Genomic DNA, 27950 nt, shown 5'->3' with positions numbered 1-27950 from the left:
CACATTACATTTTTATTTTCTAATTGATTTATTTTTTGTTTTTTGTTTTTTTTTGAGACAGATTCTCGCTCCATGCCCAGGCTGGAGTGTAGTGGCGCGATCTTGGCTCACTGCAATCTCTGCCTCCTGGGTTCAAGCGATTCTTGTGTCTCAGCTTCCCCAGTAGCTGGGACTACAGCCCCCCCCACCATGCCCAGCTAATTTTTAGTGAAGATGGGGTTTCACCATTTTGGCCAGGCTAGTCTCGAACTCCTGACCTCCAATGATTTGCCCGCCTTGGCCTCTCAAAGTGTTAGGGTTACAGGTGTGAGCCACCATCCCTGGCCTCTAATTGATTTTTTAATGTCTTAGATGGAGCATACAATCCCTGGTTCTTCCTATTGTGTTAAATTCCTGGCTTGCTTAGGCTCCAGTAAGTAGTTTGGGAACTGAAGCTTGATTCTTGTCCATGAGCTTGTTAATGCTTCACTGAAATTGTTAATCATCATCAAATAAATATTTAAGCACTTATTCAAAGATAAAAAATGGGATTTTCAAAATTATCTTCAAGGTTAGCAAATTATGATGTGAATGATATGAATAATACTTTTAAATTGCTCACTTTAAGTCCTTAGCAGTTTTGTGTTTTACAGGGCTATAATACATTTCAGAACCTCATTTAAGTAATTAAGAAGAAATTAGCTAATGTTTATCTGCAGGGCATAGTTTTGAGATCATAAAGGCCGACAATATTTGGTCAAATTAACTTTGTTCAGGTTCTTATATTAGCTTCAATGTGGCATTGTCAGTGACTGAAAGTCTGTTTATAGGATAGGTAAAACTGCATGGTTCCTCTCTCCTGTGGTGCATGTCCTATTTTACCATTTTTGCTGATAATAGTTATTTGGTCTCGCGGCCAGCAGATATTTGGCTGTTTATTATAGATAACATCGAATCTGGCCAGTCTTTTGAAGCCATTATGTAAAACTTAATTATGTAAAGCCATTATGTAAAGATTAAAACAATTTTAATCATGGTATTTACTTTCCTTTATTAGGATCTCTTTTTACTGCTTCTGTATTCTTTAATGAGTATTTGCTTTTTAAAAAATGTGCTGAGATTGTGCTAAAAATTGTGATCCAAATTGATAAGTTACTAATATAAAGTGGCACTTTTGGATAGGAGAAGGCAGCATTAACATAGTGATTATATAATCCACTCTTAGGCTGTACTACTTCCACATTGTAAAATGGAGTGAAGAAAATACCTGCTTTAGATTATTTTGATAATTAAATGAGAGAATGCTTAGTGCATATATAGCAGTTATCATCGTGCTTGACACCTAAAAAGCACTAATAAAGAGGTTAGCTGTTATTTTTATTTCTATTTGGCAGACATTCTTACATGTGATTTTTTTTGTGTGTGGAAATTGCAGTTGATTGAACAAGGCTTTCACAAATATAAATTTTACGATGACAAAAATCCTATTTGCATTTTCCCCCTGATGCTGAAAGAGATGGCTGAGAGTTATTTACCAGTATTCCTTAATTTGGAGACCTACCCCACCCCTGCCTGTTGGGAAGGATATTTCCAACCATTAGATTAAAAATAATGCTCTTTGATTTCTCTGGAAGGCAATTTGGGAGCCTCAGCAGCCCCACAGATTGAGAATTGACATTGCTTGGCCTGTGGCTTTGCAATTTTAATTTTGACCCAATTCCAGCTTTAGGAGATTAATCCTACACTTGAATTACTTGAGACTTCTAAGTAGCACTAGCAATCTCAGCTGACTTGTACTGCAGATGCCACCGTTTGGGAGCACATTCTCAATAAATGCCAAGTCTACTGTTTAAAACACTTTAATCAAAGAAATACATGGTACAAGACCTCTGGGAAAATATACTTAAATTCTTATTCAGCTACCAAATGAATAATAACATGATATCATACATCCATCTCCTCCTTAGATAAAGCAGCAGCTTCAAGGCTGGTCTCCAGGACTCAGAAACATGATCCCCAAAGGGGCCAGGATGACCAAATAGCCCCATGGTCTCTGGATTCTACCTTTGAGGCCTTGCCAACCCCCAGCTGACAGTCTCTTGAGTTTCACAATCTGGATCTTGGTAAAGCAGGCAATCTGTATTGTTTTGCAGGATGATTGTGGTCCTCTTAAGTGCATAGATTGGCGGAATGATGCTAGACTTTCACGCACAGATAAGTCTGCCACAGTGGAACTGAGGCAGTGCTCATGCTCTGTTTTCCCCATCATTGTCAAGGAGTTCCAGGCCTCAAGTTTTTTGGTCTCGGCAGTGTGTCCCTAGGGAGGCACTGAGACCACTGAGGTGATACAGGGCAAACAGCAGGCTGCAGGACTAGAATATAATTCTAGGTGGAGCCTGCTGAGCCCTGCCTTGCTGCATGCTGGCAGCCATGGTAGCCTCAGCTTCCTGATTATCTTAGATATGTTTAAACTTGACAGAAACTCAAGATGTCTGTTTTCTGTGGCTTTGGACCTTTGCAGAAAAGAGCACAGTGCTTCATAGGTGCTAAGGAAGGGATCTGGAATTAGAGCCTGCAGAAAGCTACTTGGGGTCAGGTGCATCCTCACCAGTGGGTCAGAAGTAGATTCTTAGTGTGCTCTTGAGCAGTAAATAGTTCAGATAAAATCTGTATGTTATCTTAAGTTCATGTGAGTTTTGTATCATACTTCATATTGTATCTTTATTCTAATAAAGAAAAATGTAAATTGCCTATCTTCAAGTAAAATGGATACTTCAAGAATAAACAAGGAGGCTGGGTATGGTGGCTGACACCTGTAATCCCAGCACTTTGGGAATCTGAGGCAGGTGGATCACTTGAGGTCAGGAGTTCGAGACTAGCCTGACCAACATGGTGAAACCCCGTCTCTGCTAAAAATACAAAAAATTAGCCCGGTGTGGTGGCAGCCGCCTGTAGTCCCAGCTACTTGGGAGGCTAAGGCAGGAGAATCTCTTGAACCTGGGAGGTGGAGGTTACAGTGAGCCGAGATGGCGCCACTGCACTCCAGTCTTGGTGATAGAGTGAGACACTGTCTTAAAAAAAAGGCATAAACAGGGAGTATCTTCCCATGGTTCTGGCAACCTCTCTATTCTCCCGCAAGGTGAAAAACAGAAAGTTAGTACTAAAGCTTTGCCAACCAAAAACAACTGTTTTCTTGAACAGCTTACTCTCAGAAGATTACATATTAACAATTACTCACCTGTAAAATTAGCCCGGTCACCAAAAGACCTGTAGCATCTTTTTTGAGACAGGGTCTTGCTCTGTTGCCCAGGTTGGAGAGCAGGGGTGTGATCATAACTCACTGTAGCCTTGAACTGCTGGACGCAAGCGATCCTCCCCATTTAGCCCCCAGCCCCAGTAGCTGGGACTCACAGGCATGCACCAGCACACCAGGCTAGTTTTTAAAAACTTTTTGGATAGGTGGGAGGTCTCACTATGCTGCCTTGGCTGGTCTCTTGAGCTCAAGTGATCCTCTGGCTTTGGCCTCCCAAAGTGCTAAGGTTACAGGTATGAGCCACTGCGCCCGGCCTGACCTGTAGCATCTTGAGGGGAAAGCATAGACAAGGCACCTTCTGGGAAGAAAAACAGCAATCGGGAAAAGCCAGAACACTGTATGTCTCAGAGCAAGCAGAGGTTCTGATCAGAACAAAGTCATAATTTACTAACTACAAACATACTTTTTTTTTTTTTTTTTTTTTTTTTTTGAGATAGCGTCTCACTCTGTTGCCCAGGCTAGAGTGGCCATCTCCACTCACTGCAGCCTCCACCTCCCAGGTTCAACCAATTCTCCTGCCTCAGCCTCCCGAGTAGCTGGGATTATAGGCACCTGCCACAACGCCAGGATAATTTTTGTATTTTTAGTAGAGATGACGTTTTACCTCATCTGTTGGCCAGGCCGGTCTTGAACTCCTGGCCTCAAGTGATCCACCCACCTCGACCTCCCAAGGTATTGCGATTATAGGCTTGAGCCATTGTGCCCGGCCCATACTTTCTAATAATACAACATTAAGAGTGATATATCTTGATTTATTATAAAAAGATATATCCATGAGTGAAGCAGTATGGTTGCAGTAAGAGTTGAAAAAGAAAGCTGCAAGAAAAGTGTTTTTTTTTTTTTTTTTTTTTTTTAATTTTTAAGATGGAATCTCACTCTGTTGCCCAGGCTGGAGTGCAGTGGGGCAATTTCAGCTCACTGCAACCTCTGCTGCCTGGGTTCAAGTGATTCTCCTGCCTGGTCCTCCCAAGTAGCTGGGATTACAGGCATGCGCTGCCATGCCCGGCTATTTTTTTGTATTTTTAGTAGAGACAGGGTTTCACCATGTTGGCCAGGCTGGTCTTGAACTCCTGACCTCAGGTGATCCACCCTCCTCAGCCTCCCAAAGTGCTGGGATTATAGACATGAGCCACTGTGCCCGGCAAAAAGTTTATTTTTCAAAAAGTGTTTGATGTTTCTTAAGGCATTTTCGTCACAACCATATAATTTAAGAGTTAGCATATCATTTGATATTGATAGATGTCTATTTGAGTGGAAAAACTATTCTCCTTGTGTTATTGTATCTTAATTTTTTTTTTTTTTTTAACAGAATCTCCCTTTGTCACCCAGGCTGGAGTACAGTGGTGCGAACATGGCTCACTGCAGCCTTGACCTCCTGGGCACAAGCAATCCTCCCACCTCAGCCCCCTAAGTAGCTAGAACTATAGGCATGTGCCACCATGCCTGGCTAATTTTTGTAAAATCAGACGAGATTTTACCACGTTGCTGGGGCTGGTTCCAAACTCCTGAGCTCATGCAGTCCACCTGCCTCGGCCTCCCAGGGTGCTGGGATTACAGGCATGAGCCACCATACCTGGCCCTAAATTTTTTACTACTTAAATTTAGTGGAAGTTAATAGTTCTGTGCTGTCAAGAGTAACTTAGAGTTATTGGAAACCTCAGAGATATTTAAAATAGAGGTTTCATTCTTATTTGGCAGTCATTCTGCCAAAATAGAGAAAAGGAAAGGACTGTGATTCTGACAGCCCCTTTTTCCCTGCACTAGAGCAACATAGCACACAACACTCTGTGGCACAGCAGTGCATTTGCATTTATAGACTTCATATTTTATTTATTTATTTATTTATTTATTTATTTATGAGACAGTCTTGCTCTGTCACCCAGGCTGGAGTGCAATGATGCAGTCTCGGCTCACTGCAGTCTCCACCTCCCAGGTTCAAGTGATTCTCCTGCCTCAGCCTCCCGAGTAGCTGAGACTATAGGCACACGCTACCATGCCCAGCTAGTTTTTGTACTTTTAGTAGAGACAGGGTTTCACCATGTTTGCCAGACTGGTCTTGAACCCCTGCCCTCAGGTGATCCGCCCACCTTGGCCTCCCAAATGCTGGGATTACAGGTGTGAGCTACCACACCCAGCCAGAGTTCAGATTTTAAAAGTAAATATCTATGTGGACCAACTTCATTATGTTAGGAAATAAGTTCTGATTTTCATCTTCCTCGGTTAGCAAACTATATAGTCATCGCATATGAATTCACGAATTCAGATGCCTATAGGATCTGGGCAAAAATTGTAAATGAAACTGGCTGTATAGTAGTAAATTGGAAATCAGAGAGCAGTTATTTTGTTTGAGCCACAGTTTGGAACCAGTATCTATGAGATTTTCAAGGGAAGGTAGAAACCTGAATTTTATATGAAGTCTTCTAGTTTGTAAACATTGATACCAAGTCAGTTAAAACACAGGCTGAGGTCAGGCTTGGTGGCTCATGGCTATAATCCCAGCATTTTGGGAGGCCGAGGCAGGTGGATTGCTTGAGGCCAGGAGTTTGAGACCAGCCTGGCCAGCACAGTGAAACCCTGTCTCTACTAAAAATACAAGAATTAGCTGGGCATGGTGGTGCATGCCTGTAATCCCAGCTACTTGGGAGGCTGACATGAGGATTGAGAGAATTGCTTGAACCCGGGAAGCGGAGGTTGCAGTGAGCCAAGATCACGCCATTGCACTACAGCCTGGGTGACAGAGTGAGACTCTGTCTGAAAAAAAAAGAAAGAAACACATTCCGTCCAGGCCCATGAAGACCTCTCTGTGAGCCACATTTTCCCCTTGGATTACCATTTTGCTACCTCTGATTCACCAGCTCTATTTAACATAGGTTCCATTTTATTAGAATCAATGATTAGTATGGCAAAGATTACATCTGATCCTCTGAAAACAGTCTTTTGATTTTAGCATTTATAGTGTGAATGGAATAGGCAATTCATTGTTATATTAAAACACATACATAATAGGTACATATATAATATTACCTTATTGTGCTTTAAAACAAGTCAAATGTTCATTTTTCTTTTTTGATAGAAAAAATTTAATTGGAAATAAATTGCCTTCACTAATAGGATGTCTTGACGTAAAATTTTTTTTTTTTTTTTTTTTTTTTTTTTTTTGAGACGGAGTCTCGCTCTGTCGCCCAGGCTGGAGTGCAGTGGCGCGATCTCGGCTCACTGCAAGCTCCGCCTCCCGGGTTCACGCCATTCTCCTGCCTCAGCCTCCCGAGTAGCTGGGACTACAGGCGCCCACAACCACGCCCGGCTAATTTTTTGTATTTTTAGTAGAGACGGGGTTTCACCGTGGTCTCCTGACCTTGTGATCCGCCCGCCTCGGCCTCCCAAAGTGCTGGGATTACAGGCGTGAGCCACCGCGCCCGGCCGTAAAATTTCTTTAAAGCTAAGTTATAATTGTACTAGTATTAAAATATTATTTTATCTTGGTAGACCTCAAGTTGTCAAAACAATGAAGGGGAGGAAAAAGTAAGCCTTCTTTAAATTATACCTTTTCCTAGGTGACATGATATTCTGTTTAGCAAATCACAAACCTTTCACAGATACACTGAAGTTATAAGTTTTTTAAAATTTTGAGTTTGGTATGTTCCATAGTAGCCTTGTGTATTAGATCGGAGAACTGGGGTTATTTCTTAACCTAAATAGCAAGAACAATTTTTTTTACGGATCAGAGATGGAAACTCCCCAATCAGATTGTATGTCCTTGGAAGAAGGTTTGACCTTGATGACTCATTGAAAGGCTTTTTTGATTTGCCTTTGAAAACTTGATTAACATGTACATTCTCAGGTTCTTATCTTAACAGTCTTTTCAACAAAACAGGTTGAATATCTGGTTTTTCCCTTGTAGGTGGTGAAAGAATAGTCTGCGGTATTAAGCCATGTATAAATATCTTATCCAGTAGCAGTTACCCTCTTATTTTCCCGCTCACCCTTTTATACATCCAGAATACCCCCAGCCCTGATAACACAGAAATTCAGCCGAGAATACAAGAGGAGTGTAAGGTGCGGGGTGGGTGTGTGGAGGCAAGGAGGGCCAGATAAGTTGCAGGTGACAACTTAATTCTTTGCCTGGCTGTGTCATTCACTGAAGGTAGAGTCAGTGTCTGAGATGTATTTATTTTCTAGATTCTGCATAGGTAAAATATAATATTTTGAAATATTTTGGTTTGTTTCTTTTCATTATAATCTGGTCCTAGTCTGCAGTTCACGTTACAGAAAACTGGATTGTTGGTAAAAGTACTTTTGTTCCCTTCTGTCTCTCCCCTGCTCTCCACACTGCTATCATTGTCTCTCTAAGATGCAAATTTGATCATCTCACCTCTTCAAAAAAACTTCAGGGCTCCTCATAATTTAGGATAAAGTTCAAAATCTTTGTCATGGCCTGCAAGGCCTTATACCAAGGTCAACTGTATTCACCCATAGCATCTCAACGTAACTATCTGTCACAGCATTTATCCACTGTTACCATCCTTCACTTTCTTGTTTATCTTTACCCATAGACCAACCTCCTTGAGAGAAGTGTGTTTTTCTTTTTTTTTCTTTTTTTTTTGAGACGGAGTCTGGAGAAGTGTGTTTTTCTTTGTTTTTCTCATTTCAGCTATTCCCAGAATTGAGTGCAGTTCCTGGCACTGAATAAAGAAGTTTCCCAGTGCCTGTCCATCCCAGGAACCCTGCAGTCTTGTCAAACTAAGCTCTATTTCACTTTCTTTAGTTTCTATATGCTTATAACAGTAATAGCCCCGTTTGCATGAAATATCCCCTATTTCCTCTAATCCCTTACTTCTATTTCCCTTTTTTCAGTTATCTCACAATACCTTATTTATAATTCCATCAAAGTATTACTACATCGAATCTGTTTATATGTCATCTCTGCCAGTCTAATAGTACAACAGGGACTTAGATTCTAAAATATAAAACTGCATAAAAGTGACAGTGATTGGCACATAGAAGGTGAGGAATAGCTCGATAAATGAATGGTCCTTTTTGCTAGTATGTTAAAAATTTAGTGAAATACTTTACAAACAGTGGATCCAAATTTGTTACCCAGGGGTCAAGTTCAGCCTGCTTATATGTTTTGTTTGGCCAGCACAGTGTTTTATAAAACATTGGAATGTAAATATGCTCTTCTTTTACCTCTTCCAGATGTCTCATAATCAGTAGCTTTACACAGTGATTACTGCTTACAGCTGAAGGGATTTTAGTGTGTGACTACTGCTGTCCCATTAGTCTGTGGCTACAATACCTTAAATGGAGGCCTAATCATCTGATTGAGTAATCACAAATCTTTATATACCTAATTTGCTACCAGGAAGTAATAACCAGCATTGAAAAACTCATTTAGTATCTTGCTTTTCATTCTGAGAAGCTTGAAGAGCCAGAATATGTATATGTGTACATATATATCCCATGCTTATCTGAAGTAACCATTTTCGGACTGTTCTGAGGAACACCACCTAAGCAAAGGAAGCCATACATGTTGGAAGACATAGAATATGATATTCATCTCTAACATTCACCACACATAGTATCATAATAAAAGCTTAGAAGAGTCTTTTGTTTAATATTTTCCAAACTAATTAGACCTTGAAACCTTTAAAAAACAATATCTTGTTGACTGCTTTCCCTCAAGAAAGTTTGGAAAACACTGGCTTAAAGAAAAGGACTGTCTGAGATCCTAGGGATTATTCTGTATTTGGGAGGGAAAGGTTTTAGATTCTAGAATTTTCTGAAAAGGAGAGGAATGAAGGGAGAGTTGGAATGGTATATTAACTAGTAAGGCAGGAAAAACATAACCTTGAGTAAAAAGTTGGAGGGCAAACCAATTACCTTAAATTCTGAAATTAAAACCCAGTGATCTTCTGAAATTAAAACCCAGTGATCTTCTGTTAAAATTTAAGTACTTTCTACAGTCATATGGGAAATAAGCACATTCACAGCCCCTCCATGCTCTCATTTTGTCTTCACAACTTTGTGAGGTAAATAGGGCAGAGATTTTAATCTCCCTTTTGCCAGTGAAAAACCTAAATCTGAGAAAGGTACAATGACAAATCTAAGAGCACACAGTCAGCAAATGATGGGGCCCCAATGTAAAACCAGGTCTTCTGACTTCTAGTCTTTCCACAGCATCATCCTACCCCCATCATATTGGTGTCCTCATTGTATGTAGTTTTTCATTGAGTGAAAACTGCAGTTGAGAAGGGAGATAGTTTTTTAGCACGTAACTGATGGTCAGGTTTCCAGATTGCTAAACAGTAAACAAAATCAGCAAGTAAACCAAAAGTTTGTCATTAAACAAAATATTGAGATTTTTCAGAAATTTTATTATCCAAGACAGTGTTGAAAGTTTTATATAGAGAACATTTTTTTTTTTCTGGATTAGTGATTTCAATGTTAAATTATGCTATTTGATTACTCTTCCCTTTTAAAAAAAATAGCTTTATTAAGATACAATTCACATGTCATACAGTTCACCCATTTAAAGTATGCAGTTCTCCTGCAATGTAAAACTAAACTAAAAACAATTATAAACAATAAAAATAGACTGGACACAGTGGCTCAGGCCTGTAATGCCAGCACTTTGCGGGGCCGAGGTAGGTGGATCATGAGGTCAGGAGTTCGAGACCAGCCTGACCAACATGGTGAAACCCTGTCTCTACTAAAAATATAAAAATTAGTCGGGTGTGGTGGCAGGTACCTATAATCCTAGCTACTCAGGAGGCTGAGGCAGGAGAATCGCTTGAACCGAGGAGGCAGAGGTTGCAGTAATCTGAGATCATGCCACTGCACTCCAGCCCGGGCAACAGAGTGAGACTCTGTCTCAAAAAAATAAAATAAATAAAAATAAAGAGAGTACAGTTCAGTGGTTTTTAATTTATTTAGAGTTGTGCAGCTGTAACCACTAATTCTAGAACATTTCATCACCTCAAAAAGAAAACACTGTACCCATTAGCAATCGTTCCCCATTTCTCACCAACCTTTCAGCCCTAGGCAACCACTTTCTGACTTTCTGGATTTGCCCGTTCTGGACATTCAATATAAATGGAATCATACAATACCTTGTGGTCCTTTATGACTGGCTTCTTTCACTTACCATAATGTTTTCAAAGTTTATCCGTGCTGTGTTCTAGCATGCATCAGCACTTTTTATTGCTGAATAATATTCCATGTATAGATATACTACATTCTATTTTTTTTATCATTTGATAGACATTTGGGTTGTTTCTACTTTTTGGCTGTTAATAATGCTTTATGAACATTTGTGTACACATTTTTTATGGACAAATGTTTTCAGTTATCTTGGGTCCACATCTAGTAGTGGAATTGTTAGTACATATAATTATTCTATGTTTAACCTTTTAAGGAACTGCCAGACTGTTTTTCAGAGTGATTATACTATTTTACTTTCTCACCAGCAGCATGTGAGCGTTTCAGTTTCTCCACATTCTCATCAACTCTTTTTTTTTCTATAGACATCCCAGTGGGAATGAAGTGGTATCTCATTGTGCTTTTGACTTGCAATTCCCTGATGTTAGTTAATAATGGCCATTTGCATATCTTCTTTGGAAAATTGCCTATTTCAGATCCTTTGCCAATTTTTCAGTTATTTGTTGTTATTGAGTTGCAGGAGTTCTTTATATATTGTAGCTATCAGATATGAAATTTGCAAACGTTTTCTCCCATTCTTCAGGTCACTTTTTATTTTTATTATATATCCTTTGAAGCACAATTTTGATGAAGTCCAGGTTATCTTTTTGTTGTTTGTGCTTTTGGTGTCATATCTAAGAGCCCACTGCCTAATCCAGGGTCATGAAGATGTATGCCTATGCTTGCTTCTAAGAGTTTTATTGCTTTAGCTGTTACATTAAGGTCTTGGATCCATTTTGAGTTAATTTTTTTATATGATACGGGATAGAGGTCCAACTCCATTCTTTTAAATGTGGATATCCAATTGTCCCAGCCCCATTTGTTGAAAAGAATTTGATTACATTGTTCTCATTTTAATAGAATAGAATAAAAGTGCCTTAGGATCCTGAGATGACAGATCTGTAATGTGAATAATGCTGTTACTCTATTTTGTGTGGCATTGTAAGTGACATTGAGATGAGGAGAGAGAGAGGACCATTTCCTTCACACGGAACAATTACTCATTTTGCATTTATTTCCTCTTTGCTCTAGATTCCAGGTCTCTGAAAATCAATTTGTTTTGATGCCTATAAGATATGCAACGCTTTATTTAAAATATTCTCTTCTTCAACTATATGCTTCTGGTGAAGAAAATTTTTTTTTAAATTTAAAAATATCTTATTCTATTAAGGAGGGAAAGATTCAGAAATCATTGATTTGTGAATAGAGATAATAATTTAGTAAAAATGAGGTTTTTCAATGTTTTTAAAAAGGCAAAAATATATTTGGTTGCTTGTTTCACATCATTGTTAGCAAGAAGTGTTATCCTACCTGACAGTGTGTCTTGTGGAACTCAAGAGTAGATTCCATTATACTATTTTCTAACATGGTAATGGAGGAGCTGGCCAAGTACATTTTAAGATGTATGCAAAGGAAAGGTCCAAAGTCAGATTCATGCAAACTAGGAGACTGAGACCTGGACAATAGGGATAGGTGTGTATACATTAAGATGTTCTGGTTCTAGAAATTTTAAGACTGATTTGTGAAAATTTGTGATGTTACATTGCCTTCTACTTATATTGCTATTCTTAGAGTTGGAAGGAAACAATATATTTGATATCTATGGGCAAATCTGGGCTATTTAGAGAAGTGGCTGTGTGTTCCATGAGTTAATTTCAAGAATGCAAGGTATACCAACTGTTTTCCTGCCAACAGTTGTCCCTACCTAAAAATCTATTATAGAAAAATGTCTTTTTTTAAAGATATTTTTAAAATTTAAAAACAATTCCATGTGTTTCTTTGTTAAATGAAACACTCCAGAGAACGGATATCAATGCCTACCTGGCAAATGGGAAAAGGTAATTAGATGGTGAATAGAAAGGCCAGGAGATTCCAAAGTAGAAGGCACTTAACCATTTGTTTTTTGAGTTAGAAAAGTAGTTTATATTCAGTATAAAGACTTAGAAAAGTGTGGAGAATAAGAATCCCATAATTCTACCACCCACAGGTAACCACTATTGACTTTTGAGAGTATTTTTCTTTTCCCATGCTTAACGATCATAATTGTGGTCAACGCACTTTCACTTATCATAAACATTTTCTCATATCATGAAAAACCGTCAACATTTTTTATGTCAGCATCAATTTCAGTGCTTGCATATATTTCATATAATAGATGTATAGTAATTAACTTGAATATTTAGATTGTTCCTTATTGGACTTTTTTTATTTCAAAGCAACAGTTTTGTTAGTCATTTACTCTGGGGAGCTTTTTGCCTAGAGCCTGTGGGAACGAGGCTAGTTACTGAGCTGTTCAGAGGAGAGTGTTTCTTTTTCAGTGTAGGTTATTCTAGACATCCTGATGTGTCTCAGAGTGCTTCTCTTCTTATTAACTTACCTAGAAATAATGGCATTTTTAAACAAAATAGTTTTATTTATTTACAGACAATAAAATTTACTCATTTTAGGTATATATTGCAGTCACTGTCTTTCCCTGAACCCTGTCCCCAGGCAACCAATGATCTGAAGTGGCCATCTGATCAATTTTACTCAGGTCTTTTTATCTCTAAGAAAAGTTGCCTTAATTTTGAATATTTCTCTGAAGCATTTATTTTAGTTTTCTTTTATTCATTTTTATAATTAACAGACTTAATTTAGCCATATGCATTTCACATGTCTCACCTTCTCTCATTTTGACCTTTTTTCTCTTTTCCTAAGATAATTTTTTATATTTCTTTAAACATTTTAATTTCTTGCTTTGCTTTGCTTGCTTGCTCTCTCTCTCTCCCCTCCCCCTCCCTCTTTCTCTCTTTCTCTCTTCCTTCTTTACTTTCTTTCCTTCTTTTTCCTTCCTTCCTTCCTTCCCTCCTTCCCTCCCCTCCCTCCCTCCCTCCCTCCCTTCCCTCCCTCCCTCCCTTCCTTCCTTCTCTCCTTCTCTCCTTCTCTCCTTTCCTTCTTTCCTTCCTTTCCTTCTCCCCTCCCCTCTCCCTTTCCCTCCCCTCCCCTCCCCTCTCTGTTTCCCTTCCCTCCCTTCCTCCCTCCCCTCTCCGCTCCCCTCCACTCCCCTCTCCTCTCCTCTCCTACAAGGTCTCATTATATTGACCAGTCTGGTCTTGAACTCAAACTCCTGGCCTCAAGTGGTCGTCCTGCCTTGACTTCCTAGAGTGCTGGGAGGCTTGAGCTATCATGCCTGGCCTCTAAGAAAATTTTTGAAGATTATTATTGGTTTTATTAATTTGTAAGATGAAACTTTTGCTTTCTAAAATTTTATTGGTTTCCTGCAGAATGTATTAGGTTGGACCATTTTAAATTATTCATATTTAATCATTTTGACCTACAAAGATGGCAGTGTCATCTGGTTTAACCTAATATTCTTTCAGAGGTATGTTCTTCATTTGAGTTTTCAGGGTAACGCTTCCTATTTCCTTAGAACATCACAGTTCTTCACAAAGCTCATGTATCTTTGTAAAAATTACTCATCCGTGGCTGGGCACAGTGGCTCACACCTGTAATTCTAACACTTTGGGAGATCGAGGCAGGCGGATTGCCTGAGCTCGGGAGTTCGAGAACAGCCTGGGCAACACAGTGAAACTCCGTCTCTACTAAAATACAAAATAATTAGACGGGCGTGGCAGCGTGTTCCTGTAGTCTCAGCTACTCAGGAGGCTGAAGCAGGAGAATTGCTTGAATCTGGGAGACGAAAGTTGCAGTGAGCCAAGATTGCACCACTGCACTCCAGCCTGGGTGACAGAGGGAGTCTCTGTTTCCAAAACAAAAAAATTAGTCATCCGTGATTAAGAAGCACCAGATCCAGGCTTAATTTTGGTCTGAAGACAGGCATAAGGAGTCATCTCTCTACTGGAGTCTTCAGAGTCTTGACTTCCTGAGAGTTGATTTCTCAAGCTTGCTGGTCTAGGCTCCTGAGCTTAGGGACCTGCTAAACTTTCATGTGATGGTGTTCTGCAGTATTTTAGTATGACTACAAGAACAAGGGTGAAAGAGAGTTAAGACCAGCCTGACCAACATGGTGAAACCCCATCTCTACTAAAAATACAAAAATTAGCTGGGTATGGTGACAGGTGCCTGTAATCCCAGCTACTTGGGAGGCTGAGGCAGGAGAATCGCTTGAACCTGGGAGGCAGAGGTTGCAGCGAGCTGAGATCAAGCCATTGTGCTCCCGCCTGGACAACAGGATGAGACTCCATCTTAGAAAAAAAAAAAAAAAAAAAGACCTATATAGTGTTTTGCAAACTATACTCCACCAAAACATTGCATGTTTTAGTGCTTCCACAAACACTGAAATATTTTCTAACAGACAATTAAAGTTTAAGGTGGAGTTCTGTAAGATTTTGTCTGAAAAAAAGTTCTGCTAAAAACAAAAGTTGAAAACTAGTGTTTTAAGGAATCTAAGGTAAATTCTAGACCATTTTCCAGGAAATGCATGTCTTAGTCCAAAAAATTCATTTGGGCTGCTATAACAGAATACCATAAACTGGGTAGCTTATGAATGTCAGAATTTATTTCTCATGGTTCTGGTGCCTGGGAAGTCCAAAATCAAGGCACCGTCAGATCTGGTATCTGATGAGAACCCTCTTTCTAGTTGATGGAAGGCACCTTAGAAGGCTGTGTGTCCTCACATGGTGGAAGGGGCTAGCTAGCTCTTTGGGGCCACTTTTATTTAGAGGCAGAGTCTCACTATGTTGTATAGGTCTTGTCTTGAACTCCTGGCCTCAGGTGATCATCCCACCTTGGTCTCTCAAGGTGCTGGGATTATAAGCATGAGCCACTATAATAAAAGAGCCCTGGGGCCTCTTTTATAACAGCACTAATCACAATCATGAAGGTTCTACCCTAATGACCTCATCACTTCCCAAACGCCCTACCTCCTAATACCCTCACCTTGGGGGTTAGGATTTCAAAATAAGAATATGGGTGGGGCATAAATATTCAGATTATAGCAATGCAGAAAATGAAAACCTGCATTTCCCATGATGTATTACAATCAGGAGTCTACCTTTGGCTATAGGACTTCAAGTAAGGAAACCATATATCCCAGAATACAATGTATCAAATCTCTTTTTTCTTTTTACCCATTCTTTTGCTTTGGAGTTATATTGGGAGATGTAGTTTTCTGATTAACATAAGTGATGATATAATGGAATTATTTGAAATTTATTGCCTCTAAAAGTATTACCCATGTGGAGGTGTGCGAACACTTGATTCTTCAAGTGGTGTAAACATGGATTCTCTGAACTCTAGGGGAAGTGGATAAACTACCTTTTTTCTCCCTTTTAAAATAAAATAAATTTTTACTTCTGATCATAGCACAAATATATTACATATTGTGAGGAATTTTAAAACTTCTGAAAAATACAAATAACAAACATCAGTGCAACCCATCGATCATCTGATTCCCAGACATGAACTTCAGCCTTTCAGTATATTCCTCCAAGCTTCCCTGTGCCTTTTAAAGCTACTGTTTCCTTTTTCCAAAATTGGGATTAGACTCAAAATATCTGTGGCCTGCAGTTAAGAAGTTGTATAAAGAAGCAGAAATCATTGTAATACAAAAATACTCACTGATGAAGTGATTGACTCATTGCTATTCAACGTCCTTTCTTTCTTCAAGCTTGAACTTATTTCCACCAATTCAGCTACTGTCGCTATCTCTGTGCTGTGGGATATTATAATGCAGATGGGGGAAGTTACTTCTTAAGATCAGTGAAGGATGCTGCAGATCACTGACAAGTCTGTCTGTGTTGGACCAGTTGAAAAACTGATGAAGAAAAGAATCAATAAAGATAATGAAAGGCTAGGCATTCAGAGAAGAGTGATTGAATATAATGTAATATTTAAAGCTGAATATTAAGATTGCCTTTTAGGAACATTGATGTAGCTCCCATTAAGTGCTGACACCATGATGGTGCCATGCAAGTCAAGATGAAACAAAGGAGGTGATGTGCTATTATGTATCATTGTGATAGAAGAATTGCATTCTCTTTCAGCAAGCAAAAATCCCACTGCTTTTATTCATTCTTTGATTTAGTCACTCATTCTATGATCTGTGATAACAAGGAACACCTGTGTTTAAGTTTTTCATAATTCTCTAGACTTTTATATTTGCTACAAGAAATAACCAGATAACCACATTTTCCTACCGAGTAAGCATTTGCCTTAGAAAAGCTATTATAATTTTATCTGAAATTAAGTACATGCTTTAAAAGACCTATAAGCAGGCCAGGCGCAGTGGCTTATGCCTATAATCCCAGCACTAACTTTAGGAGGTTGAGGCGGGTGGATCACTTGAGGCCAGGAGTTCAAGACCAGCCTGGCTAAGGTGGTGAAACCTCGTCTCTATTAAAAAATACAAAAATTAGCCGGGCATGATGGCAGATGCCTATAATCCCAGCTACTCAGGAGGCCGAGACAGGATAATCACTCAGGAGTTTGAGAACAGTCTGGACAACACCTGGAAGGTGGAGGCTGCAGCGAGCCGAGATTGCACCACTGCACCTCAGCCTGGTGACAGAGCGAGACTCCGTTTCAAGGGGGAAAAAAAAAAACTATAAGCAGAAATCATAATACTAATACTTCTTAGAGATTAATAATTTTTAACCATTTTTAAGTCTTCACAGTTCAATATATTAATATAAGGTACCACTTCTCTTCTGCAATTCTTCAGGCCACATTTCTCACATTCTTCTCACTCTTTGATACATGGATTACTGGTGACTATTAGGTTGGTGTATGCAAAGTATCTTTGCTAATCTGCTAAAATGGGTTTTTAATTATATGCTAATTTGTGCCTTTAATTGTCCTAGTTGTCATACAAATTAATCAGTTTCTGGAGCACTTGTATTTGCTCTTCTGTGAAATTCCTCTCACATTTTACATGCACTTGAATCACCTGGGGATTTTGTTAAAATGCAGATTCTGAATAGGCATGAAGGTGGTAAGGGGCCAAAATTCTGCATTTGGCACCAGTTCCCATGCTATGCCAGTGCTACTGGCCTTCAGACTATACTTTGAATAGCAAGGCTTTCAGTAACAGTTTTGGGACCAGAAGCCAGGCAAAGCCTATTGAAGCCATTTCTTATTGTGATAAGTTAATGATACATGCCTAGTTTATTAGTAATGTATATTTTTCAATTAGTGATATATATGTTGAATTATGACTTGTAGTATGTGAGCTTTTTTTGGTAATTTTTGTGTCAGGCATGTTATCTACAGTGGTGGTATTTATAGAGAACAGTGTTGACAAACTCTGTAAAAATACTTAAAAAAAAAAAAGGTTTATTCTAAGACAAATATGAAGGACCATGGCCTGAGACAGTCTCAAGAGGTCCTGAGAACATGTGTCTATGGTGGTTACAGCTTGGTTTTATACATTTTAGGGAAACATCTTACGTCTCAATCAATACATGTGAGGAATGCATTGGTTTGGTCTAAAAAGATAGGACAACTCAAAGAGGGGGCTTACAGGCTATAGGTGGATTCAAAGATTTTCTGATTGGCAGTTGATTGAAAGAGTTAAGTTATCTGAAAACCTTGAATCAATAGAAAGGAGTGTTTGGTTTAGGTTAAGGGAGTCTAGAGACCAAGGTTCTTATTATGTAGATGAAGTCTCATAGGTAGCCACTCTTAGAGACAATAGATGACAAGTGTTTCTTATTCAAACCTTTAAAACATATAATCCTAGCATTTTGGGAGGCTGAGATGGGAGGATCACTTGACCTTGAGTTCAAGGCTAGCCTGGGCAACATAGTGAGACCTTGTCTCTATTTTTTTTTAATTAAAAATAAAAGGTGCTAAAGAGACTGGGCATGGTGACTCATACCTGTAATCCCAGCATTTTAGGAGGATCATTTGAGGCCAGGAATTGACCAGCCTGGGTAACATAGCAAGACTCTCCACAAAAAATCGTAAAAATTAGCCAACACAGTGGTGTATGTCTGTTGTCCCAGCTACTCAGGAAACTGAGATGGGACGATCCCTTGAAGTCAGGAGGTTGAGGCTACAGTGAGCCATGATCGCACCACTGTGCTCCAGCCTAGGTGACAGAGCAAGATACTGTATCCAAAGAAATAAAAATAAATAAATACATTAAAAAGGTGCTAGATTCTCAATCTCTTCAGGACTGGGAGGGTCTGGAAAGGGAAAGATCTAGTTATGTTGTAGAGATTCAACAGATGCAGATTTTACCCCCACAAAAGAGCTTTGCAGGGCCATTTCAAAATATGGCAAAGAAACATATTTTGGGGTAAGATATTTTTATTTCCTTCTTTATCAGTCATGTGATGTTATGCCAGAGTCAGGTTGGAAAGTAAGCCACACTATATAGGGTTGAATAAGACCTATCTGATGAGATTTTATAGTTTAAAGGGCATGAGCCTGCAGGCCCTTTAGATAGGAATTTGGGCAAGAGAGGAAAACAAAGATCAGAGTTTAGTCCTCAGTGATAACATACCAATGATGATATAATAGTTAATATGTATTGACTGCTTACTGTGCCACAGACACCATGCTTTACAAAGGTTAACTAAATTTTCTCAATAAAACCATGAAGTAGATGTTATTATTGTTATCCTCATTTACAAATGAGGAGGCTGAGGCCAGTCAGAAGGTAGTGAGTTATCTCAATCGATTGTTCATGTCAGTTGCAGATCAAACTCCTTGTTCTACTCTTTTCCCTTTTCTCACTACTATACTGGGCTAGTCTAATAATAACAACAATAATAATAATAATAAACAAGTTTAGTGACTTGCTCATGATACATAGCCAGAAGAGGACAGAGCCATGGCATCAACTCCAGAGCTTGTACGTGTAATTTCTTTACTAGTGTAACAGTTCAGAAACTATAGACTTTATATGACATGTATATGAATTCCCTAGGTTCTTACACAGTTCATGTAAGATAGAGTTGAATTTGCTAGCTTTTTTTCCCAAAAGGCCTTTGAAAAGCAATTTTCCTTTTCCTTAGGTTTTCCTTTCTATGACTTTGCCATAGATACTGATAATTTGTGATTCCTTAGCAGTTATTTTTAGTTCTCCATTCTTCCTGTGTGTTAATTTGTGCATTTGTGAAAAAATATCTCAACTTTCTTTTTTTTTTTTTTTTTTTTTTTGAGACGGAGTCTCGCTCTGTTGCCCAGGCTGGAGTGCAGTGGCCGGATCTCAGCTCACTGCAAGCTCCGCCTCCCGGGTTTACGCCATTCTCCTGCCTCAGCCTCCCGAGTAGCTGGGACTACAGGCACCCGCCACCTCGCCCGGCTAGTTTTTGTGTTTTTTTAGTAGAGATGGGGTTTCACCGTGTTAGCCAGGATGGTCTCGATCTCCTGACCTCGTGATCCACCCGTCTCAGCCTCCCAAAGTGCTGGGATTACAGGCTTGAGCCACTGCGCCCAGCCAAAATATCTCAACTTTCTTATTCCTTTGCTGCAAAAATTTATGAAGAATGAAAAGTAGATAATATTCTGCCCTGACTGAAAGATAAAAGTATTTTTATTAATGTTGAGAATTTGTTTTCTGCCAAAGAGTAACCCAGGAGAATAGACAGATTGTTGCGGAAGACTGATTGAATTTTTTTTTTTTTTTTTTTGAGATGGAGTTTCGCTCTTGTTGCCTAGGCTGGAGTGTAATGGCACGATCTCAGCTCACCACCACCTCCGCTTCCTAGGTTGTGCAAGGATTCTTCTGCTTCATCCTCCGAAGTAGCTGGGATTACAAGCTTGTGCCACCATGTCTGGCTAATTTTTTCTATTTTTAGTAAAGACAGGGTTTCACCACGTGGACCAGGCTGGTCTCAGATTCCTGGCCTCAAGTGATTCGCCTGCCTCAGCCTCCCAAAGTGCTGGGATTAAAGGCATGAGCTGCCGTGCCTGGCTGATTTCTTTTTAAAAAATTTTTTTTAAATTTTTATTTCAATAGTTTTTAGGGTCAGACTGATTCTTATGTGTGTTCTTAAAATTTTGAAATTTTTTTTCCTTCAAAGGGCAATGGTAATCTATTGACTTGTGTGAAGACATACCTTCCACTCTGAGTTCTCCTGCCAAACCACCAAATTATCTCAGAGAAGCCAGGAGTCCCTCTCCCCAGCTTCTCGGCCTATCAGATGTTAGCACTTGAAATACGCAGTCCTTGAGCCCTCCGTCAGCATGTTAAGGAGAAACGAACACAGGGGAAGAGTTCATATTGCTAAGGTGTACAGGCGTTTGTACAAATTTGTGAAAATGAGTGGAAGTTGTTTAGGGTTACAAAAGTTTGGCACTGCAGTTGCAGTTTAATTTGGAAATCAATAAACCTAGAATAGGTCACAATAAACAACATAGCTAGCTTAGGACATCTCAAAGTAATATAAGGCTGTTTACTTTCATTATCTCTTTCTTTTACAGTCTATCAATATTATGGAACTGACTTTACAAAAATACGGAAGTTATGAAAAATTCGAACAAGCCACTGGTGGTAGCTTGCTCTCTAAAACTCGAATCTGGAGTCACGTTAGGAAGTACATGATGAAGGAAGGCTGCCTAGGGGAGGTATGAATCGCGAGTAAACATGAGGAGTTACTGTCAGTGACAGTCATAGTTTATTTTATTTTATTATTTTATTTTTTGAGATGGAGTCTCTCTCTGTCGCCCAGACTGGAGTGCAGTGGTGAATCTTGGCTCACCGCAACTTCCGCCTCCCGGGTGCAAGTGATTCTCCTGCCTCAGCCTCCCTCGTAGCTGGGATTACAGGCACCAGCCACCACACCCAGCTAATTTTTGTATTTTTAGTAGAGAGGGTTTTTGCCATGTTGGCCAGGCTGGTCTTGAACTCCTGACCTCAGGTCATCCGCCTGCCTCGGCCTCCCAGAGTGCTGGGATTACAGGCGTGAGCCACTGCGCCCAGCCTAGTCGTCATTCTTTTCTGTAGATTTTGTTTTCCCAACCCTATGTTACTCATTAAATTAGTCCCCCAGATTTCTTACTAAATACTGTAAGTCTTAAGTTCCTGTTGCATTGAATTGTTTTGATGTGTTCAGTGTCTTTTTGTTTTTCTTCTTACTGCCATTTCTGTATAACTTGTGGGATTAGATGAATTACTTTATGAAAATTGCTAATGAAGAGCTTTGCCCCAGAAGCCTCTCTTATTAGTCTTCTTAGTGGTCAGTCTCAAAGCCTTGGCACTGGCAATGAGCTGGATTCTGGCACCTGTATCTTCGTCTGCATCAGTTTAGCCAGGGAGCATATTTACGACATCTCAGAGGTACAATTTTAAGTCCTTCGTGTCTTCCTCAACACAGCCATTTACTTTCCCTTAAACTCAGTGAAGGTTCTTGAGTTCCCAAAGGGTCAAAGTTAGAAGGGTCACAGGTGATTTGGCTGCACATTCCATCTTGGTTTCTGGGAGATTTAAGGTGGTTATAAACAAAAAACAGTGTTAATTTATAGGCCCATTGTTTTCTGCGAAAGCTTCTTCCCTTACCTTTGTGTTATGTTTTATGTCTGTTTACTTTTTCTCTTGCCCATGTTTTATGTCTGTTTACTTTTTCTCTTGCCCCTTAGATTGTAGTTCATCTCACTGAGGACCTGCTTTCCCGAGCGTCAATGACAGTAGTAAATGGATGTCCAACTCTGACTATCAATGTGTGCACTGCACGTGAGCATTGGCTGGAGGGAATGCTGAGGCATGAAATAGGTAGAGGCAATCCTTTCCATTTGTTTATTTGTAATATCAAGAAATAGCTCTAAAGAAATGTTTTTTTAGAATGAGTTTTTTCTTAGTAGTGTTTATTTTATTTTCTTAGTAGAAGAAAATTTAGCAAAAAGTCATGAGCTTCACTTGGACTGAAGCTAATGTATTTATGTCTCATTTCAAATTAGATTTTTTAAGGGAAGTGTTTAGGTGTATTGAACCTGGAAAGTCATTTAACTGCTCTGGATTTCCCCTGCATTAAACTGAGGGGGTTGAATTAAGGTATCTTTGAGGTTCTTTTCAAATATCAAGTCTGTGATTCTTCCTTTAAAAAAGTAAATTGTTATAAAGGTGATACCTCCTCTCTTGAGATGTGATCCTTTTGAAGGCAGTGTACTCCTTCACACCCAAGAGATGTTAGGATCAGGTCATTTTCTACTTTGTTTTGATTTGTAGGCACACATTAATTTGGTTTTAGAGTTTGTTTGTTTGTTTGTTTTTTGAGATGGGATCTTGGTCTGTTGCCCAGTCTTGAGCACAGTGGCAGGATCTCAGCTCACTGCAACCTCTGCCTCCCAGGCTTAAGTGATCCCCTTCACCCCAGCCTCCTGAGTAGCTGGGACCCCATGTGCACACCACCACACCCGGCTAATTTTTTTGTATTTCTGGTAGACATGTTTCACCATGTTGCCCATGCTGGTCTCAAACTCCTAAACTCAAGTGATCTGCCTGCCTTGGCCTTCCGAAGTGCTGGGATTACAGGCATGAGCCACCGTGCCCGGCTGGTTTTAGACTTGATGGAATCTGTCTTTGGGGGAAGAATTAAAACAAGAATGGCATTTCTTCTTCTTCATGTAACTTTTCTTCTCCATAGGTACACATTATTTTCGAGGTATTAACAACCTCCAGCAGCCATGGAACAGTTGGACTGGACGTAAAAAACATGAGCTGAAGCCAAATAATCCCACAGAGGAAGGACTAGCAAGCATTCACAGTGTTCTGTTTAGAAAAGACCCCTTTTTGTGGCGGGCTGCCCTCCTCTACTACACTGTTTATCGAGCCAGCCAAATGTCTTTTTGTGAACTCTTCAGAGATATTGGCAGGTTTGTCAAGGACCCCAATACAAGATGGGATTATTGTGTACGGGCCAAGAGGGGATGGACTGATACTTCCCAACCAGGTGGGTGTCCTTTAACTGCAGGTTTTCTGACTTACTGACTAGTTGTCTAGGGATTTTGTAATCCCTGAATCACAAAATTCACTTACTTAAAAAAATTAAACCTTGGTTACCTGAGGTCAGAACTAGTTTTCCTAAACAGCATTTTCTTAGCATTATTTTTACCCAGCTCAATTTTGAAAAATCTCAGACCTATAGAATATGGAAAGAATGGTAGAATGAACACCCATCTACCCTTCATCTGTATTTACCTATTGTTAACATTTTGCTATTTTGCTTTCTCTGTCTTTGACTTTTTAAAAACAGCTATACTGAGATATAATTCACATGCCATACAATTTACCCATTTAAAATGTAAAGTTCAGTGATTTTTAGAATATTCAGAGTTGTGCAACCATTACCATTGTCTAATTCCAGAATGTTTTCATTACCCCAAAAGAAACCCATACCCATTAGCATTCATTCCCCATTTCCTCCCCTGTGTCTGGTTCTAAGCAAATGAATCATCTCTAGATTTACCTATTTTGAACATTTCATATAAATAGAATTATCTAATATGTGATTCTTTGTGGTGGGCATCTTTCAGTTAGGATGATGTTTTCAAAATTCATTCATGTTGTAGCATGTATCAGTATTTTGATCATTTTATTGCTGTGGGGCAGTCTGTGCCTTAGCAAAGCTTAATCGCTGTGCTGGGAGATCCGCTGCTGTCTTCAGAGCCGGCAGGCAGGAACGTTTAAGTCTGCTGAAGCTGCGCCCACTGCCGCCCCTTCCCCCAGGTGCTCTGTCCCAGGGAGATGGGAGTTTTATTTATAAGCCCCTTACTGGGGCTGCTGCCTTTCTTTCAGAGATGCCCTGCCCAGAGAGGCGGAATCTAGAGAGGCAGTCTCTACTTTTTTTTTTTGAGACAGAGTTTCACTCTTATCACCCAGGCTGGAGTGCAATGGTACGACCTCGGCTCACTGCAACCTCTGCCTTCTGGGTTCAGGTGATTCTCCAGCCTCAGCCTCCCAAGTAGGGTAGTACTGAAGGCATGCACCAATATGCCCGGCTAATTTTGTATTTTTAGTAGGGACAGGGTTTCGCCCTGTTGGCCAGGCTGGTCTTGAACTACTGACTTCAGGTGATCCAGCCACCTTGGCGTCCCAAAGTGCTGGGACTATAGGCATGAGCCACCATGCCCGGCCTAAGAGTGTTTTTAAACTATTTATTTGGAGCTTGGTAAATACTTACTCAAAGTAGTGATGGTTATGTTGCTAGCACAGCCCATATTAACATTTCATACTAGTGTTGCATTCATATGACAGCGTAGTGCCTTAGAGCCAGGAGCAGGCAAGATAGGAAGCAGGAAAGAGAAGGGCATCTCTCTCTGTCTTTCATGTGTGCATACCCAATTCCAGGCAGGATTTCAGATGAGCAACTTGTCTGCCATTTCTTAAAATACTCTTCTCAATACTCTTAGAAGAAAATTCATTGATATACTGAACTAACCTGAAATTCAAAATGACTTTTAAACAAATGTTTCTTAAATTGTACTCTTTTTTCAAGGGCATTTTTGAGTGTTCTTTTTAGATTCCTTTGCCTGGATTTTAGTACTCTGTACCCAGATGCACAGGGCTTCCATGTTGCCTTTGATACCCACCCTGTGGAGGCTCATCACTTTTAGACTAGTCCCTTTTTTCTTTTTTTCACATACTTTTGTGTTTTTCATGTTTTATTATGGAAAATTTCAAATGTATACAAAAGAATGATTAATATGCTGAACTCCAGTAATATATTACCTGATCATAGCTATTATCAACATTGTCTAACTGTGGTCGTCTATTCTTCCAAATTTGTTTCCTATAAGTATTTTAAAGCCAATTCCAACATCATGTTCTTTTACCCATAAATATTTCTGATTAGGACAATTTTTTAAATCATCCTCTTGCTATTAGCATACCTAACCAAATTAACAATAATCTCTTAATATATGACTCCATGTGGTAGAATTTTAATTAATTTAATAGAGCAAAAAATTTTTTTTTAATTGCACAAATTGTGTCAGGATGGGAAAAAGGTTTACTGTGTAAACAGAATATCCTTTTCTAACTAGGTTCAGATCTCATGAAATGTTCTACTTTTCATGTCTTTATCCATTTTTTTTCTATTTTTTAAACCTACATGCTCTCCAAAATCTAGTTCTAGTTCTTGTTTACATAGAGAGGAACCAATGTCAAAATTTATGCTTTAAAACCATAGTTTGCTTTTGTTTAATGGAGAGGAAGGATTATTAATATTCTAAATACCAGGAATTTCTAAAATCCTGCATCTCTCCACTACCTTTATTGAGATGTACCTGCTCTAAAACTATCCGGCTCAGGTCTCCCCACTCAGATGCCTTCAGTGCACAATGGGAGTTATGACTGAATGGTGGGAGTAGGGGAAGGTGGGATAATCATATTTATAAGAGTCATATATTTGAAATTACCAGTCTCTATTTATAATGAGGAAAGAATTGTTATTTTAATAATGGGGAGGATGTGTGAGGAGAAGGAATTCTTAAGGTTCTAGTCTGTATACCATCTTGGCACTTCTCAAGACCTGACATTTTATGTAATGAAGAAAGTTAAATAAAAATAAAAATAAATGTTGACAAACATTTTTAATGCAGGACTGATTCTTACGGTAAATGGAACGGGTTGATATCTAATTACTTAGTAATTTTTCTAAACATCAGAAAGTAAACACTATTCTGGTTCCTCCAGGGTGTTTTAGTAAAGACCAGGTATACTTGGATGGAATTCTTCAAATCCTTCGATACAGAGATACCATAGACTTCCATCTGCTTACTGCCCTCGGGAAGGTGAGTAGAAGCCATGGCGCATATCCCTGAACACACCAGATCAGCATTCCCCTCACTCGAGCTTAGCATTAAATAAGACTTAGCTTCACACTATTTTTACTTTATTGTCAGAACAAATTTTCTTTATGTCATATCAAGAGGGAAGAAATCTGGTTCTGTAATAGAACCAAATTATAAAATTTCTTTTTGGTCAATAAGAGATAAAGGAATAGGAAATTTGGGAATATATATTGTTTTATTTTTATTTTTATTTGTGTGTACATATTTTTCTAAAAAGCATTTTCTGAAAACTATAAAAGCATTTTGAAGTAAGCTGCACTTATAACACTTCCCCCTGTAATGTCTCCTAAGAACAGAATATTTTCTGACATTACTATATGATTTTGTTTAAGAAATTTATTACTGATTAAATATAACATCTAAAATATAGTCCACTTCAAATTTTCCAAAGTGCCTCCAAAATGTCCTTTGTGGCTCCTTTTTTGTGATCTAAGATCCAGTCGAGATTTATACATTGCATTTGGTTATAATCTTTTCTCTCTTTTAATCTCCGCTTGCCTTATTCTTTCTGTTTTTTTCATGACATTGTTAAGACTTGGGCTGGGCAGGGTGGCTCACGCCCACAATCCCAACACTTTGGAAGGCTGAGGTGGGAGGCTGAGGCAGGAGGATCACTTGAGGCCAGGAGTTTGAGAGCAGCCTGGGCAATATGGGGAAACCCTGTCTTTATAAAAAAATTTTAAAAAGTAGCCGGGCATGGTGGCATGCACTTAGTCCCAGCTACTCAGGAAGCTGAGGTGGGAGGATTACTTGAGCCCAGGAGGTCGAGGCTGCAGTGAGCCATGATTGTACCACTGCGCTCCAGCTTGGGAGAGAGAGCCAGACCCTGTCTCGAAAAAAAAAAAGAAAAAAGAAAAAAAGATTGCCACAGTTTTCTTGAGAATTCCTACAATATGGATTATCAGATTATTTCCTTCTGATGAGATTCAGGTTAAACATTTTTGCCAAGAATACTACATAAGTGATGTGTATTTCCCATTGTATCACATTAGAAAGTATGTGTCATTTTGCTCCATTTGATTATCTGGGTGTTTGATCACCTGGGTTAAGTTAATGACCACCAGATCTCCCCATTGTAAAAGTACCTTTCCCCCACTGTATTAGTAAATAGTCTTTGGGGTGATATTTATGAATGGACTATTCCCTAATAACCCTTGATGATCTTTTCCCAAATCAATTATTACACTGGTGGTAACAAAATAGAGATCTTCTAATTCTTTTATATTTCTTTGTCACTCCCCGTTTTTGTAGTATTATTGTGGACTTCATTGGACTTAATTTTTTTTATTCAACTTTTTCATGGTTGCACCTGTGTCTTAAACATGTCTCCATGTTTTCTGACACAGTAAAATGTCTGGGCACAGTTTGTACTTTTCCTACCCAAATCTCTAATGAAGATCAGCCATTTCTCTAATGAAGTCTTATTTCCTTTTAATTGAAACAAAAATAGAAAAATTAGAAAAATTAGCTGTATAATTGTACAATTTTTCTAATTTAATAATATGTCATTTATATTCTAGTTATTTTCTTGATTCTTTTATTTCAATTTAGCCAGAAGACTTGTTTGGTTTTAGAGTCTCTCTCACACACAAATATGTTAAGTATAGTTGTCTAATTTTTAGACAAACAGTAGGTTCAAGGTACAGTATTAAATCAAATTTGACTTTTTAAAATAATCTTTTAGGCCGGGCATGGTGGCTCACACTTGTAATCCCAGCACTTT

The 27950-nt window shown here is 39.1% G+C and overlaps 2 protein-coding genes across 6 annotated transcripts in view; one reads left to right on the top strand and one right to left on the bottom strand.

Annotated features, from left to right (window-relative positions):
* Positions 1 to 27950, bottom strand: part of ANLN (anillin, actin binding protein) — a 141597-nt gene that overhangs the window by 100283 nt on the left and 13364 nt on the right. The window lies entirely within an intron of this gene.
* Positions 1 to 27950, top strand: part of MATCAP2 (microtubule associated tyrosine carboxypeptidase 2) — a 66419-nt gene that overhangs the window by 35302 nt on the left and 3167 nt on the right. For 3 of the 5 annotated variants that reach the window (XM_050785508.1, XM_050785506.1, XM_050785507.1), the window contains 3 exons: positions 22016 to 22148; positions 23020 to 23325; positions 26070 to 26167. In XM_050785508.1, the coding sequence (XP_050641465.1) occupies positions 22016 to 22148; positions 23020 to 23325; positions 26070 to 26167 (537 nt within the window). Of the gene's footprint in view, positions 1 to 20860; positions 21005 to 22015; positions 22149 to 23019; positions 23326 to 26069; positions 26168 to 27950 lie in introns of all 5 variants that reach the window. The other 2 variants (XM_050785505.1, XM_050785504.1) reach the window with 1 other exon arrangement.

This window comes from Macaca thibetana, chromosome 3 (genome assembly GCF_024542745.1).
Source record: "Macaca thibetana thibetana isolate TM-01 chromosome 3, ASM2454274v1, whole genome shotgun sequence".
NCBI classification, from domain to species: domain Eukaryota; kingdom Metazoa; phylum Chordata; class Mammalia; order Primates; family Cercopithecidae; genus Macaca; species Macaca thibetana.
Note: the sequence above shows the minus strand (reverse complement) of the source record. Positions and strands in the feature narration are given on the sequence as shown.